The following is an 18,451-nucleotide window of genomic DNA, read 5'->3' as shown; positions in this document are numbered from 1 at the left end:
GTAGTCCCTTGAATGAAGAGTTGCTCTCTTCCTTTTCTTCTTGAAAACGTAGATATTTTCTTAAAAGTATATTTATTGGAAATGGCGAGGCCTATTTCTTTCAGCCCATCAAAGAAACAGAAATTGCACATTCATATCCAAAACGGAATTCTATCGCATGAAAAATACAACTCTAATGTTGCTGCCAAGTGGGGGGAAAGAAGGAGAACCCTTCCCCACAAAATATTCTTGTCTTTGCTCAGTGTGCCTCAATTTGCACTAGTGATGTTGCAATGCACATCCTGTTGTGATATCTCAGTGTTGGAAAAGCAAGCATAAAGATAATTACATAGCAATTAGTTGCTGGTGATTTAAAGGTGAGTAAGTTTGAGCAATAACAAGGTAGTAACAATAGTAATACCATTAAATTTTTAGTTATTAAATTCACAATATATTCCACTTTCTGAAACATTAACATACAAAGCGTGTAAAAATGTAATTGTTTTGTCATGGAGAGTAATGTTTATTGGTCAAAACATTGAGCAAGTCTGCAAAACTATACCACTGTAAGGTATGTTAAAAATTCTTCAAAGTATAAAAAAAAAAATAATACACACAATACTGAAGCTTTTCTCAATGATTTCAGGCCAACCTTTTTAATAACACATTTTACCTTTTCACATACATGTAGATCCATGTGTTAGTGTTTTAATATACTAAACAAACATTTTAATAATTTTAGCTGGCCAACACCTACGAACAACCAATACCCTGTGAATATTCTTGTGAATACTAACCCACAAGAAAAAACAGAGAAAAATGTGAATGTTTTCAAAGTAATGGAATGAAATCTCAAAGAAAAACTCAGAATTGTAAGCACTTTATTTTTACTAAAATATCTGCAACCTTTTCATCTAAAATGTTCCATATTCCTGGCAGCCATAAAAAAATAAAATTTATTTTAGAAAACGTTTTAGTATATATGATGTAAAAGTATATTAATATATACACATATATTTACATTAATATATATAATTTAAATCTTTCTTTTCAAACAAGCAGCCAAGGTGATGTTTGTTAAGACGAATAGTATGAAAAACAAGAAAGAAAAAAAAACGAAGACTAGGACCAAGTGGAAGAACAACAACACAGATACAGACAACTGTTCACAAATAATTTAAATGTATCATTATGTCTTTAATGTATTACAACAATTTTAAAATATGTTTATGTCACAGATGCTGAAATACTGCCATTTTAAGAAAAGGGAGGGTCTTTTTAAGGGTGTAATAAGGAACTTTCCTATACGACGCACGCTTTTAGAAGCGATATCGGGCGGGGCCACGCAGAGGGTGTGCGTGGCGATCAGCCAATGACAGGAGTGCAAAGTTGTACAGTTAGGAGTCTGCGGCGCGGAAGTTAAACACCGTGTTCTGTATTTTTCTTGCATGCAAGAAGTTTTCATAAAATTCGCCACATTAAGGTTCATCATAAGATGGGGAAATACATTTTGAACCTGACTGTCAAAGTCCCATGAATTTCCGTCGCCTACAGCCGGAGTTATCGTTCCTTGAAGAAACAATAGAAACATCACCTTTCATTTCCTTCCGCCTGTTTTTTTTCGTTGCCACCGTGTTGACGCAGCTGAGTTGTTGAGTCTATGTAAAACTGTGGGTGTTAAATTCGCCTCGATATAAACAATAACCCTTCATTGTTCTGGGCATTCTCGAACATTGAAAGTCTGTGTCAGTTTGAGTTCAGCATTTTCGTAGCAAGGCCGGTGTAAAATTATTCTCTTATCGTTCACTCGTGTGCCACAAAGAACAAATTGTGAAAAGATTAGATACAGCCCTTTCGTGCAATAGTGGTGTTCCGTGTGTTCTTTTTATTTTAAATAATGTCACTCTCAAACCTAGCAACAGTAATACAGGCACCAAGGGTGCAAAATCTAATCATTAACCTCCAGGAGAGTGACTCGGAAATGAGAGAAATCAGTTACACAGAGACCGAGGAAGACGACGAGAGCGGTGATGAATAAATAAATACTTTCAAGCAATTTTCAGGCATGGGTTTCTCGTATATGCTACAGTGATATGATATTTTAATCCTGTGTAGAAATATTCATTATATTATTTCACGGTACTCATATATACTGTGCATGCATTATCAAAACAATGGACACATAGCGAATTTTCTGACCTTCCTTTGCGCTAGCAGTTAGTTTGGCAACAGCGCAGTAGCACTGGCTGGGTATTGGCCGAACTCATGTTCCTTCTAAAAGCGTGCGCCGTATAATGTGTGTTCACTTTACAATATTTCATTATAAATAAATGATTTTGTTATAAATTTGATGCTATCTTCATCCTGAATGGCATGTTAAATATTATGTTACTTCGGTTAAGTCTACAAAAGTCTTGTGGGATATTTTTTTCTTTTGGTAGTATAGGTAAAAAAAAAAGGTAAAGTTCCCCATGCACTTTGCACCATGCCATGAGAAATATATAGGGGAATGAGGTATAGGGTCGCACACATTCTATCGATATCAGCCATGTTTGAGGTGATGCAATGAGCACCACACTCCGGTCACCTTTAGCATCCAGTACCCATTTTAGTTGAGGCTGGGTGATCCCCAGAGCCAACCGTAGATCACCCACCCCAAGAATGGAACCTGGTTTCCCTATGTGGCAGTCAGTTACCTTACCAACTAGAGCACCGCAGCTCCTGGTACAGTCCGATAAATCAAAATTTTATTATTAAAATGGTGATAATTCGCACCACATGTCTTTAACATCTGTAATTCGACAGAGACGAGTCATAATAGGTAACTTTGTTGTTCCTTCCCTCCAGTCTTCACCTGGTGGCCAGGTGGGATTGTTTTGTTGATAAGCCTAATTTTCGGATCAACCTCGATCCTTTTGCGGGGATGAGATATATGTACAGTGGGATGCATAACTATTACCAAGCAAATTGTCCATTACTATGTTTATTCTCTTTGTTCTATGCAAAGAGTGAATCAAGGATTGAAACAAAATGTTAAACACGCTACTGACAACCTCTACACCAGTACGAACAATAATCCTTTGGGCAATTCTCTACGTGATGCACGGGACATTCGTACATGTTTAAATGAGTCTGGTATGCTGGTTAATTGATATTGCACTGACCTTTCATATTTTAATACTGGGTGGTTGCTTACCATATGCCAGGAAATAAAACCCTTTCTCAAATTAACAATGCAAAATTAAATGAAAAACCTGTGTGATGCACGGGACTCAAGAGAAACATGTGAGAAGCACATAGTTCTCTTAAATTGATTATTTCTGTGATTTGAAGAAGTTCCAGGCTACCATATTTAGACACAGTTTGCTACAGACTTTGTACTATAATGTGCAATGAACAAATATATATAAAAACATTTTTTTAAATATTTTTATCCATTGTGTGACGCACAGGACATTTAATATGTAATGCACGAGACATTTCTCTCCCATATGTTGTCACTCCACTGCAGGTAATGTCTGCCTCCATAAACTCTCTCAAAAGGTGGCAACACATTTTAAAAAATATCTCAAGGACAAAAGATTTGGAATTTTAAGCCTATAACCAAAGCAACTTCATAAATATATTCTACTATCTGTTATTTAATTCTGCATAATGGTATTGCTGATTTGCAGGACTAAACTCCTATATCATGTACATTGTTCACAGCTGCTTCAATTTTCCAGGGTGAATGTGAGACATACCTTGTGTGCTCAGATACAAAGTTTAATGAAAAAATTTCTGTTACTTGCTTTGTACTGTTGCTTGCTTTGTTGGTGCTCTGTATGAAGCAATTGATCCAAAATCAGAGACCATCACCAACATTGATGAAGTTATATGGTCAGAATTCAAAAGTAGAAGGCCTTGTTTTTGCAAGAACTGTTGCAAATACAGAAAACTATTAATCCGGAAGTATTTTGCAACTTCACATGGGAAGGGAATTAGCAGACAAGCAAAATCACTTATTCGTACTCATGTAATGAGCGAAAGTAAATCTGCACTAATTGTACATACTACTTCAGATTTTTCAGAAGTAATTAGAAATCTCGTGCCCAAAACTAAACTTCTTTTGATAAATAAAGAAGCATTTAACGAGAGAGAAGTTCGGATGATGCTCAGCCAACTGTAGGCACCAAATCTATACATAACATAAAAGCTGTTCAAAAAAAGGTAAAGGTAAAGTGTTCCCCTGTGCATAGCACCACGCCATGAAGGCGTATAGGGGGTGTGGGAGTAACGCCCCACACTTTCTTGATCCGGTCGTGAGTGGGGGTGATGTGATCAGCATCACGCCCCTGACTGCCTTTACCCCCCAGGGTTTCCCCCAGGTACCCATGTTATTCGACGCTGGGTGGGCGCCGGGGCCGCTTCCACCGTTAGAAAAGCTGTTCAAGGTAGATATTTATATACCCCTGAGAACGCTCCATCTCATGAATTAGAAATTAATGTGAATGCAAGTACAGGCTATAGCATGGGTGACTGGGTCATAGTAAGATATGATGACGAATACTATCACGGTGCCGTTGATAGAAAGGAAGCTGATGAATATGAGACATCCGTAATGGTGAAGGCTGGCGATACCAATTATTTGGCCGGCCCCTGTGATGGAGTGGTTAGCACATCACACTATGATGCCACGGGTTCTGGGTTTGAATCCCGTCTTGGGCATGGGTGTTTGTGAGTGTCCATTCATAAATTTCATCAATTCATCACCCATCCCCATCTTTGCTATTAGCCGAAAATGACAGAAAAACGTTGTCAAATAAACCAAACCAAATCAAATTAAATCAAACCAACCACTGGAAGTGGCCTTTGAAGAATAAAAAGTTACTGTACCCAACCAGGCAAACAAAAAAAGGGCCTCCTCACATAGTTAATTCCAGAGGACAGTTCAAGTTTCAAGATGTTATGCTTTGAAGTGTGATGCACAGGACACAAAAACTATTTACACTCATGTTTCAGTGGCTTGAATGAAATTGTAATAATTACATTTCCAGTGTAGCCACGGTAGCTGTCCTTAGGGTGTCTGACTACCATGCGAGAGACCCAGGTTCAATACCTGGCGGGGAAGAACCGGAACTTTTTCAACCTGTTCAAGTGGCTCCAGTGCCCACCCAGCACCATATAAAGCGGCTACCTGGAGGAAACTCTGGGGGGTAAAGGCAGCCAGGGGCATGGTGCTGATCACATCACCCCCGGTTCGGCCGAGACGAAGAAAGTGTTGGGCCCTAACCTCACACCCCCTATACGCCTTCATGGCGTGGTGCAAAGCACAGAGGAGCACTTTACTTTACTTTACACTTACATTTCCAGTACTTTATGCTGTTTATTGAAAGTATATTTTAGTTCGGAAATGTTTTTCTACACAAAAATCTTTCTCCACAAGAAAAATTTAAAATCTTGCGTGATGCATGGGACAAGGCTGCACAGTACTTTAAAAATGCCAGTTTTGCAGTGTATTAAAAGACTAATTCCTTTATTTCCATGTTCAATATGCAGCTAAGTAACCCAATATTTGATAAATAAAAATAATTCACATATGTTAATTATACAGGGTGTCGCAAAACTCTTTCAACAACGCTTGGGTGCTGGTAGATATCATAAAAACAAGTAACTTTTCCCTATAAAGTTTACCTCGAAAGCGCTTAGTTTCTACGCTATAAGCGCTTAAAATATATCCTGTACGTATGCAACCCAACACAGCAAACGCTTGATCTGACATAACTACCAGGAGCGCGTGGCAGGGTTGCCACTAGCGTTCCTCGTTAAGAAAGACGACTTCAAAACAACAACTTGGGAGTCTTGCCTGAGCAATTCCAAAACATTAATGATGCTTGCGATGTTCTAACAAGCATTGACAGTATTTATACACCTGTATACACCTGTCGCCGTAGCGAGCTGTGCTAACCACATCACCACGGAGTGTTTCGTGGATCATGCAATATCAACAATTGCAAGGGACACGTGAGATAGGGGAAATCCACGAACGAACAAATGTAAACATAATTTTTTTGCTGCCTCGTTTCGAACACGCAGACTGTAATGTTATTGCAATTTATTTGAAAATGATTCCTATCTGTGCTTGTGTTATTGCTAATCGTGTTCGTCTCATAAGGAAATCATTGCAAGGCTCTTTTGATTTAATGATTGATTGATTGATTTACTTTATTTTACTTCGCTTTTTGTGCCACTTTTGGCTAATTTGCGAAGATGGTGATGAGTGATGACGTGATCAAATTGATGAATGGACACTCACAAACATCCATGCCTTCGCAACCAATCGAACGCCCTGGAAAGATTTCAGAAAGGTACACCGTCGTGCTGGAACCACATTATTTGTCTAATGTTTAACGGAACTTCCTCAAGCAGGTCAGGCTAGGTATGGTGAAGAAACACACGATATACCTCACCATTTACACGATCAGGCAGCAAATAGGGACCAACTAAATGGTTCTCAATTATACCTGCCCACACATTTACACTGTAATGATGCAATGATTTCTTCTATCCCACATATGGCTATTGTGAGTGTTAAATATGCCTTCCCGTGTTAAGATTGCCTCGTCAGTGAAGAGGATTCTTGAAGGAAAGTCTGGCAATAGTGCACATTGATCTACAAACAAATCGAACTCGATTACCAAAATCTTGTGGACACATTCCATGCTCCCTCTGATAGTGATACGGGTGAAGTCCTTCGTCATGAACAACTCTCCACACTAACCGATGATCCAATACAAACTCGTGACCAACAGTTCTTGTACTGGTCTCGGAATTATCGCCAAATCCTCGTAATTTACACTCTTTTCATGTGTGGGAATTAGTTTTCTCATTTTGTGTCTTTTCTTCCCATTCTTATCATCGAACGTGGAAAAAAAATAAGCAAAAGGAAACCATTGAGTACACGTCATAAATTGTACATATTTATCATCCATTGTAGCAACTTGATATCGACATTGACATGTAAGAGTAACATTTTTGGAAGGCACCAAAATGTCAACTTTTAGTTCACCCTGGAAACGACGTTTTGAAGCAAACGAGCGAGATTCTGACATATAGATGAATTTCCGGGATAATTCTTGTGAATTTCTATTCTTCTCATTGTACGTAATTTTGCTGCACTTTCAGGCAAATAGTAAATACGAGGACGAAAGATCCAGTGACACCTTTGTCCAGGATGGAACTCGTGTCCGGAACATTCGGTAGAGAGATCATGTGTTGATTACTAAACGCACTCTTTCGCCGAAGTGGCTCAAGAATATTCATCTGCCGGAGATTTTTGTTTCTCTTCAGTATAGAGGTCTGCCTGCTTCTTATAACAAACTCGATTCGGCATAGAGCTAGTTCACAATTTTCTAATAAATAAATTGCAATAACATTAGTGTCTGCGTGTTCGAAACGAGGCAGCAAACACATCATGTTTACATTTGTTCGTTCGTGATTTCCCCTATCTCACGTGTCCCTTGCAATTGTTAATATTGCATGATCCACAAAACACTCCGCAGAACTCGCTACGGCGACAGGTGTCTCGGTTTTAAATCCTGGCCTAGATAAAGTTAAGTAAAGTAAAGTGCTCCCGTGCATAGCACCACGCCATGAAGGCGTATAGGGGGTGTGGGGGTAACGCCCCACACTTTCTTGATCCGGTCGTGAGTGGGGGTGATGTGATCAGCATCACGCCCCTGGCTGCCTTTACCCCCCAGGGTTTCCCCCAGGAACCCATGTTATTCGACGCTGGGTGGGCGCCTGGCCTAGATATTGGTGTCATTTGTTATTTCATTATATCATCCTCATCCTCGCGATTAGCTAAAGGTGGCAGAAGAGCGAATTAAAATAAACCAAATCAATCAATCAATCAATTATGGAGTTATTTTAGAATGAGTAATCTTGAATTTCAGTCTGCCCATTATTTGTCTTGATCAGTTTATAAATAATGTCAATGCTTGTTAGAACATCGCAAGTATCATTAATGTTTTGGATCTTGCTCAGGCAAGACTCCCAAGTTGTTGTTTTGAAGTTGTCTTTCTTAACGAGGAACGCTAGTGGCACCCTGCCACGCTCCCCTGGTAGTTATGTCAGAGCAAGCGTTTGCTGTGTTGGTTTGCATACGTACAGGATATATTTTAAGTGCTTATAGCGTAGAAACTAAGCGCTTTCGAGGTAAACATTATAGGGAAAAGTTACTTGTTTTTATGATATCTACCAGCACCCAAGCGTTGTTGAAAGAGTTTTGCGACACCCTGTATACATCTATAAAAATGTATCCGTACCTGAGGTAAAGTCTCAGAGTTTTTCACCTGTACAATGACCTTCAACTTTGCAGATTTTTTTAAATATATTTTCTAAGTATTTACCTGCTTTTTGTTTTTCATGATGGTTTAGAATGCACTCTACCTAAATACCATGAATAAAAAATTAATTCGCTATTTGATATCCTCGTTTCACTTTTCAGAGAAATGCCCCTTTTCTTTAAAACATGTAGGGCACAAGAGAAAAATGCCGACCAATACTTCTGCATCCTACTGTACACGATTTTTTTCAATTTCATGCGAGCTGGAGGAAATGGTTGGTTTTTCCATCTACATGATTATTGGATAAAGTACTTATACCATTTAACCTATTTTAAGGCATTTTAATCATGTTTTAACTTATCTGTCCACATCTTGTACTCATCGGCCACCCTTGAAGAAGGATCATGGTTGATTTGAAAATTAGAACTATCAACAAAACAGATATGAGTGTTGTGACATTGAGTAAATTGTTTTCTCTTTGTTAATTGTTTTCATGTTCAATGGAAGCTCTTGAGCACAACTAAACCATGAGGTCCAAATCATTCGGTTTCTTGTTGAAAAATAAGTTTATTAAAGGAAACTTATTTATTTTGTAGATTATGCTCTTTCCAGGCTGTGCTTCAACCCTTTGGTATTCTATGGAAAAATAGTATTCTCTACAGAGGGTTGTATCATTCAAAACATAATACGTAGGAATAAGAGAGACGTCCTGGTATACTGTGAAACCAATCGTAGTCCACATACAATTACTTCCTCACTTGGCATACTTTCATCTTAAATTCTTTAAGTCATAACTGTAAGGGAGGTTTCAGACCAAAGTGACATGTGACATAGTGGTTTCACACAGAAGTGACCAATGACACTGGACATTCCAGTTAACAAGAAAGCATTCACTTTGATGCGCGATCAACAGACTGATCTGATATAATGTATGCTATTGAGGAAACAATCCAGTCTGAATGACATGGAAGTGACAAGCATTATGTGAAATTCATTTCCAAGTGACACATGCCACTTATCACTTTGGTCCGAAAGCTCTCTAAGAGACATTTCAATAACAATATTTGGGTGGCCATGGCCCTGACATGCAAGGGGAAAATTAATATATGTATGGAAGTAATTAAAAAGAACAATTACTTACAATATTTCTTGAGTCAACTCCAAGGGACTTCAACATGACTTTACTGGAAGCAGATCCACTCCACTGGTACGACAAGGCTTCGCTTGTCTCCACATTCCGCAGTCTTTTCCAAATGTCACTTACATCATTCAAACACTGAAACAGGGAAACACTTTGTGGTTCGACAGGAACAACTGAAGCATCCTCTGGGAAGAGAGATTTAACCAAATTCTGGAACCTGGATACCAACTGAAAATCATAACAGAAGGTTTTGAAAGTTCTCAACTACATATTCTGTAAGAATTGGTTATTAGTAACACAGTACAATGACTTGGGTAGGATTTCACATAATCCTTGTTGCTCAGAAGAAATGTCCATGTGTTTAGTCAAAGTATAAGGAGGTCATTTCATGCATTAAACAATAAGAAAATTAACTTTCATTAAGAATCACAAAGTTTTGCATGTTGTACAGGTGATGAGAGCATCGAGAAAGTAACTAAGAAAAACTGGACATAATAAATCTGGAAAGTTTGCATATTTGTCAGATTTAGAACAATTAAAGTGCCTCACATTTGTAATGGACTTTATGATCACCGTGTATATTTTTTTCTTTTTTATGAAGATGGAACTTTCTAATCTGCAAGCTACATGAAAAGAAGGTATTAGCCAGTACCCAAAATAACCGAGGAAATTAAATAACCCACTTACTGTGTAATTTTTATGTACTTGTTGCAAGATGATAAAACAGAGGTAAGGTAATGTAAACTTCTCTGTGCACATTGCACCGTGCCATGAACGCACCTTTGGGGAGGATGTGGGGGTCCAGGGATGGTGTCACAGGGGGGGCCTAACACCTCAGCACCCCTTGTAGCCTCCCCAGATTTTTATAGTACAGTAGATGCATTTCAACCGAAAATAAGAAAAACTAGAAGTTTTCGTACTTCACATTTCCCATTATAACATTTTCATTTCGTCAATCATGAGTCACCACACTTGCTACTAAATTGACATGATACTCTGCTGCCTGCTGTGATATTATTCTTATTTGGTTGAAGGTTCAAACGGTGACACAGAATATGTGCATATACAATTAAATGTGTATAATTTTTAGCCCCAATAAATTGAATCACTACTTTTAGGAATAGATCTAACAGGTGCAAAAAATGAATTTTTATAAGTAGGAGGACGTTCAACATGAACCGTCAAGTTTAATTTCAGTTTGTTAGTTCCTCATTCTACAATGCAGAAAGGAAACTCAAAATAAGAATCCTTCAGCACCTTCTTGCAATGGTTGAAACATTCAAAATTGCCTTATATCAGGCTAGCATCATCACTGGGTAAGGACCCACACATTCTCGATCTTGGTCACCTTTTGGAAGTGAGTGATCAGTATCATGCTCTGTCTGACTTAAACCCCTCTCCCCTTAGTTGCCCCTAGGTACCCATTTATTTCAGGATGGGTGAATCCAATGCTTGGACAAGGTCAGAAAAATTCTTGAGATCAGATTATAAACCCTGGGATAAAAGAGACCCCCAAAACAAAAACAAGACTACACTAAATAATAATGCATTTGTCAAGTATGACGTGCATAATCATTCTACAACAAGTTAAACACAAAATATATGCACGAAAAGTTTGTTAATTCAATATTGGATAATATGAACCATCCTTTAATTTGAAATTATTTACTTTTGGGTCAAATAAGACAGAAGTGATAGTGTATTCAAGATGGATATATTAAAATACAGATCATTTTTTTTATGTGGAATTGTCTCTCATGTCTACAGTAAACTAATTTTCACTTAATTTCAACTGCTGATCTAACAAGAATACTTTTATTTTCTTGTAGTTTACGGTTATTACAAGCATAAAAAAACATTGCATTGTAGAATTATTTTCTACAATGCAATGCAAGCAATGTGTACATACAATAAAAGAATACTTTTATGGTGCATTTGTATTTTTGTTATTTACAGCAGCTTTTCTGCAACATTTGGCTGCTCACAACAGCAACGATGAACGGTGATTTCTGATATACGTGAAGAGACACTCGCAAAGAAACGACATCCATGTCAGGACTTGAAACTGGGACTGTCAGCGGCAAGATAGTGAGCCTAGCACTCACTGTGTTCAGCCATAAAGGCAACTCTTCTGAAGCATGCGTTCACACAATGAGCACATGCTTTGTTTCATATCACAGGTAAAATGCAATTTAAGTAAAGTGCAAGATTTCACTTACACTTAAGGAATTTGCATATAAATTTAAAAGTTTATGGCTGGGGACGGTTCTGCTTGTCCCAGCAGCACCACACTTAGTTAACCAAGTTTTCACCTGAGGTGTTGTAGAAAAGAAATTTTAAAAAATGTATTGCATGGTATTGCACTGTAGACCTCAGTGCAAACACACGACTTTACAGATGTGTTTACAGTTGCTACATTTAAGTAGTTTCGGAGGATATCAAGATGACAGAATTTATAATAACAAGCAATACAACATTTTTATGAAACTTTGCTCAATATTTTCAGATTTCTCCCTGCCATGGAGTTATTTACTCACATGCACATTTTCTCCTTAAAAGGAGTTGCAACAAGTTACTAACACATATCTAGCTATAAGCTTCAAGTGGTAAAATAATAAAAAAGTTAACTATTTGAAAAATAAATTAACTAAATCACAAATCAATTCAATATTCACATCAGTTGCTGTAAGGATGGGATATGGTATTTCAATAGAATAATTTTCTGTGTGTATGGAATGGGGAATAAAGCAGTTACAACCTAAAGTGTTTTAGGTTCTTGGCAACAAAAAATAAAATAAAAAAACAACTAAGGTTTGTTAATGACCATCCCTATTGCAATATGAACACTAGGATAAGCATTTTTACCTGACTTTGGTTGCAATCACTCTGGAAATCTTGAGATGATAATGGAATGTACACATGTTCATTGGATGCGACCACAGGAACAGTATCACCTGCAGGGGAAGGAATTGTAGTGGAGGGCCAAGTAGTTTTTTCTTCTGCAGCTTGGAACTCTGTGAATGTTTCTTCCTCACTGTTCACATTCCAATCCTGAGCAGAAACAAAGTCAGCAAAATCATTCTCTGCTTCTTCTGCACAATCAACACATGCATCTGCTTCTTGTTTCTGCACTACAGCTATATTGCCACCGCACACTGCTGAGTCATCTTCATCTGCACAGAAACCACGGCTTCTCTCAGTGGTAGATCCTAGGCCAAAATCATGGCCACCGTTTCCATCAACTTCAAATTCTCCAGACAATTTAGGATCTACTGTTTCTTCGCTACCTGAAAATACTTCAACATGGCCACTAGATGATGCAATTTCACTGAAAGCATCTTTATGGCACGCAGCTTCTCCATCTGACAAGTCACTCACGCATTCCCTAACAACAGTAAAAGATGAGTTTGCCTCTATCGGCTTATACGGAGCATAAGGTTTAATGTTTTCAACATCTATGCCCTCACCACATGCAGGATCGCATACGGAATCACTTACATCATCACATGTTTCACCTAAATCAAGTTCTGAACCAAACTGTCGATCTGCAACGTAATTGTTTTCAAAAGTCATTTCAGATCTTGCAGTTTCAACACCACCACCGAGTTCATCTTGCACTGAAGTAACAACCATGTCGCCATCACTCTGATCAGAGTGCATTACCTCCCCCTCACTGTGAGATATGTTACAGTAACTGCTACCCTCCTCAATACGAGGTGTCGGAGAAGTTTCTTCACTGTGCTGGCTTCCTCCGCTGCACAAACCAGAATCAGTTGCTCCCGAAACTACAGAATCCTGACTAGTGTTGTCTTGAATTTCCTGCTGGCATGGGTTTGGAATGCCTGTAGGGCAATCGCGAGTTTCAACTCCGCATTTGGTACCTACACTGCACTCACTTAAGTTTTCAGATTGTTCTTTACAATCACCAACTTCTTCACCAGGCACATATCTGATACTGCCTTGCTCTTCTGCATCAACTTGGGATTTCTCTATATCGTTAGATGCTGAACTTATGGCATCATTGTAAGTCTGTGGCACTACATCATCATTCCTACACTTCTGAGCAGATGTTTCAGATAACCCTGCAACAAGAAAGATCTTATTTAAATTGATCACAATTACGTAATAGTAATCTTTTAAATATGTTTTTTTGTTTCTGACCTGTCCTCCGCAACAAGAAAAATCAAGAATATCAGTACATGGTGATAAAGATGACAATCAAGTAAGTTTCAATTAAATTATTATACAACAAATGCCCCTAGCTTAACCAACACTTTCACAGGTTTTATGTATAGGGTGACCATACATCCCATTTAGCAGGCATGTCCCATCCATATTTTAAAAAAATCCTCAGCATGTCCAGTTTTATAAAAGTCTAGAAGATAGATTGAAAACTAAATCTAAATTTGAGACATTTTATGCTAAAAAAAAAAAAAAAAGTCAATGGAATTTTTAAACTAAACTAGTGTCACGGCAACACTGTTTCAAGTTCTTGATAGAAACTTGTTATTTTGCGTTGTCTTTCTGCTACTTTTGGCTAATTGCGCCAACAATCAAAATGCTACACCGTCGTCGAGAAGATTCGAACACACAGCAGCTTTACTGTTTAGGTTACTTATTTTAAGAGCAGTAAATGTTAAGGGATGTCGCGTAGAGTTCTGGCATGCTTCAACTTCAACGTAGACCTAACATCAAAGGCTGATCAGGAGAGAGGAGAAACACTGAGCTTAAAATTATCCTTTTGATAACAGATCAAATCTTATTTGTTGTTTGCAATGTATCATTTATGTGATCCATACTGAAACTAATAATAGTAATAGCCTAAATTCATTCATAGAACGAACAAATAAACAAATAACCCCTAAAACCAGAGGGGATATTCCTGATTTTAATAAGAGTATGTCAAATGTCAAATATATTTATTGAACCTTCAGCAAATAAATAATTAATTAATGTATACATTGAATAAAGGGAGTTTATTTGTCAAATATGACTGTTGTGAAATTATTCAATATTATGATCATGTTACTGATAACGTCATATATTTGTTAAATATTACAATAATAACTAACAGAAAATGAGTACTCAAAATCACACAGATCTATTACTATGCCAAACTGAAATAAAAATTATAAATATGTTTTTCAGGAGTCCATGATGCGCAACTTCTCCCAACATATATTTTTATCTTTGAAAAGGAGGAACAGATGTTACCTGTTATATCATACGACAAATTTGCCGATGTGAATTCACCAAAGTCGTCGTCATCATCATCTTGTGCATCATCATCCAATGGAGGTGGTGTAAGGGATACCATGGGTGGTATCTCCATTGTTTACATAAACTATATTCTTGTCTTTCATGCACCAATCTGAAAAATAAAAATTCAACATTTAGAAATGTTCGAATGAAAAATGAAGAACTAAGTGCTTGAAAAGCAGCAGTGCAACTTGGAGCAGACATTGAGACTTCCATATGCCTAACTTATCACAAAAGCCAGCTGTCATGTGCAAGCAGCTGAAGGAAAAAAAAAAAAGTAGCCTGCCCCAGGATTTCCGAAAGCGAGTGATTACCTACACTTTTTTTCAGTCAGCCCTAATATTGTCAATTCTAAAATTATACAACAAAGTCAAGTATGGTACTAGTAATATGATGATTTTGGGATACATACATCAGCTTGGGTGGGGGAAATGGATTATATGGCAAGGAACGACTTTAGATGACTAGACCCCTCTCCGATTTTCTTCATATTTGGCATACTCACTAACTGAGGCCTCCTAATCACGAATCTGAAGTTAAAAGTTGTCGGAAAAGTCTAGAAATTGCAAAATAAGCTAAAATAAGTAGCTAGTTTTCGGAATGGAAACAGTAGATTTTCTCGAAATTTGTTGTTTCACAAGGAAATATATATATTCCTGATACTACCACGACACCAAATTTTAACTATGTTTGCCTAACCTAACCACACGTTAATGGTTCGTGGGGCTAGCATCAATGGTTTGCAATTTCTAGATACAGATACTACCACACCAAATTTTAACTATGCCTAACCTAACCACATGTCAATGGTTCGTGGGGCTAGCATCAATGGTTCGCAATTATTTTGCAATTTCTAGATGTTTCCGACAAATTTTAACTTCAGATTCGTCATTAGCAGGCCTCAATTAGTAAGTATGTCAAATATGAAGAAAATCGGAGAGGGGTCCGGTCATCTTAAGTCATAGCTATGGCAAATATGATTTACCGGGAACATTATCTGGAAATTTTGATGGGAAATTTGTGCAGGAGTGTGGAAAACTTGGAATCAGAGATAATTTTAAATTCTATGACTGGAAATCAGGAATAATTTTAAATTCTATTCTACACTGATCTCAAACACAAATAGTATTTGGTGAGAGGGTAGCTACTCTGTAACTGGCCTTAACTTCTGGAAGTGACAAGTCTAGTTTCCTGATCTTCGCCCTATTGAATGTGTGGCAAAAACGGGCTTAAAAGGATTAGGCTACTTTGGCAAAGTCTAATAATCCATGTAAATGCATATGTTGTGAATGTAATGGATTGATTTATTAGCATCCGTTCAACTTTTACAAAGTTTGAAATTGTCACAATGTTGTTTTCCAACATTATCTAGATATGTGTTACCGAAACATTAGAAGCATTTGATGGCACTGCTTCCAGAAGTTTCTTTCTGCAAATTCATGAGCGAATGAAATAGTATCCAAAGCTGGCATTAGTTGTAACGTTCAGGAAAATTGACTTGCACATTCTATTACCTATCGCCTTTCTCATCGTTTCCTACACATATTTTGGCAATTTTCAGTGTATATTTGCATCCATGGGTAGCTATGAATTGCAAGCGAAGAAATGGTTGCTATTTTGGCATTATTCAGAAATATAGCTCAAATCATATGGGAGCATTCTGTCACTACTGACAACACATCACCGACACGAAAGGGCAGGAACATTTATTTTCCAAATTTTACCCCGTGTCGTTCTAATTGATAACCAATCAGCGGAAAATGTTGTACTTACACTTCTTATTACATTTAATATTCTTCTTACACCACGATAATTTTCCCGAAACCTTTCTTCCACTTCCTGCACTTTTTTTTTATCACAAGAAGCAGAACACACACTGGGCGCATCACAGATTCTTGCCTGTCACACATTCTGCCACAGTTTACATATTCATGACGAACCACACGCACACACTCACACGCATTACTTTTCTTTTTTGTTTTGGTTAGAGTAGATTTTTCATTTTTCAAAACAGTTTCTTGTGTGAAACAAATTCGTGTCTGCAATGTTCAATCTTTATATAACAGTATGCAGCAGTTTTCTTCCCTATACATTGTATAATGTCAATGCTCTTGCATCCTCATCAAGGTGCGAAATCCGGGGGTACACGGGGGGATTTCTCTCACAAACATGGGAAGGGCCTCCGAGATAATACGAGCCTTATTCTGCGATGCTAAACGGTAAAACATTCGTGTTTACGCACACATTAATTTCCTCAATGTAAGTAGAGACAAATTACGTTAAAAAAAAATGGGAGAGTTATTTAATTTCGCAGTTTTCTTCAGATAATATAGCAAATGTGTGTATACTTTTCGTACTTGTACTTGTACAGTGGGATCCATGAGTATTACCGTCCAAATTGTCCATCACCATGTTCGTGTACTTTACTTGGCCCAAAAAGAGCTCCAAGAATTAAGAAAAAAATCAAAACAAGCTCTTGACAACTTCTGCACCAGCATACATAAAAATCCATCGTTTAACAACACATGGGATGTAAGAGAAAAATTAATGAAAATAGCCATGGACAACTTGCACGGTAATACTCATGGATCCCACGGTACGTCACTTTTCTGCGAGTGGTTAATACATAGACATACTACTACAAGATGTTACAGCTGCGGGTTAAAAATGGTTGACAGTATGGCGGCACTGGAAGGTCGTTTCCTCGCGACCACCGACGGCAGCACCGTCGGGGAAAAAACAGAAGACGAACACTATGCGCAAGGACTCGCGGATTGCTCGAAACGACAAAACACTATCGTGTTCCGTACCATTCGCGTTCCGATACTTTTTAACCGCGTTCAGCCGATTTGCGTGTATAATAAATTATACGCGCAAATTGACTAAACGTAGTTAGAAGTGGCGGAAATTAATTATATGCAATGATTTCGTTTAATTACAAACTTTTCGCATTAAAATTGATTTCTATCAAACAAAAATAAAAGTATACGAAAATTATATGGAAAACGTACTATTACCAAAACTTCCTGAAATTGCATTATTACTTTGAGCGGAAATATATAATTTCCTCCAAAAGCATTTTTTTAAAAAATCTTCATCATACGAAAATAACAATCTTAAAATAGGTGACTTTTTTATTCTTGGGTGGAGACATGGAATGAAATAAGTATACAAGAATTCAGAATGATTTATGTCATGCTAATCCATATTTGCAAAAATATTTTTTCCCTGATTGATCCTTCGGCTATACAGGTTTGTATTGCAAGTTTTTACACAGATCAATAAAAAATATTTTCTTTGCCACACATTAAAACGGAAAAAAATTACTGTGCACAGCAACTACGCTCCATTCGATAATAAAAATTTCAATACTGTCAGGGATCAGATGACCAAGGGGGGTTGGTGGGGGTTATAACCCCCCCCTTTGGCCCAGTATTCCCTAAAAAAAAGAACATCAAATGCAGGTAAAGATGGCAAAATGAGTGCTGACTACTAAAAAATTTATTCATAACCCCCTCCTTTCGAAAATCCTGGGCATGCCACTGATCAGATCACATACCTTAAGGCACTGATTAGAAATAGGTTAGTCTGTACAGAAAAAAATATAATAATTACTAAGAGAATTCTCGGAAGTTTTCTCAAAAATCAAATAAATAAGAAGTACTAGGTTGAATGCTACGAAAAGGTTCAGCCTTTAACACAAATTTACCGTCATGACAATGACCACTAAGTTGAAGTGAAATTT

The 18,451-nt window shown here is 37.5% G+C and overlaps 1 protein-coding gene across 5 annotated transcripts in view; it reads right to left on the bottom strand.

The window, feature by feature from the left end:
- The window catches only part of Afti (aftiphilin), a 28,292-nt gene extending 11,665 nt beyond the window's left edge, over positions 1-16,627 (bottom strand). For all 5 annotated transcript variants that reach the window (XM_083137952.1, XM_083137953.1, XM_083137954.1 and 2 more), the window contains exons 1-4: positions 16,480-16,627; positions 14,662-14,818; positions 12,313-13,529; positions 9,448-9,675 (exon numbers count right to left, since the gene is read on the bottom strand). In XM_083137952.1, the coding sequence (XP_082994078.1) occupies positions 9,448-9,675; positions 12,313-13,529; positions 14,662-14,779 (1,563 nt within the window). In that variant the 5' untranslated portion in view covers positions 14,780-14,818; positions 16,480-16,627. The remainder of the gene's footprint in view (positions 1-9,447; positions 9,676-12,312; positions 13,530-14,661; positions 14,819-16,479) is intronic.
- Positions 16,628-18,451: the final 1,824 nt, after the last annotated feature.

This window comes from Lepisma saccharinum, chromosome 16 (genome assembly GCF_977018435.1).
Source record: "Lepisma saccharinum chromosome 16, izLepSacc3.1, whole genome shotgun sequence".
Taxonomy (NCBI): Eukaryota; Metazoa; Arthropoda; class Insecta; order Zygentoma; family Lepismatidae; genus Lepisma; species Lepisma saccharinum.
This window is presented reverse-complemented; position numbering and strand designations above follow the sequence as displayed.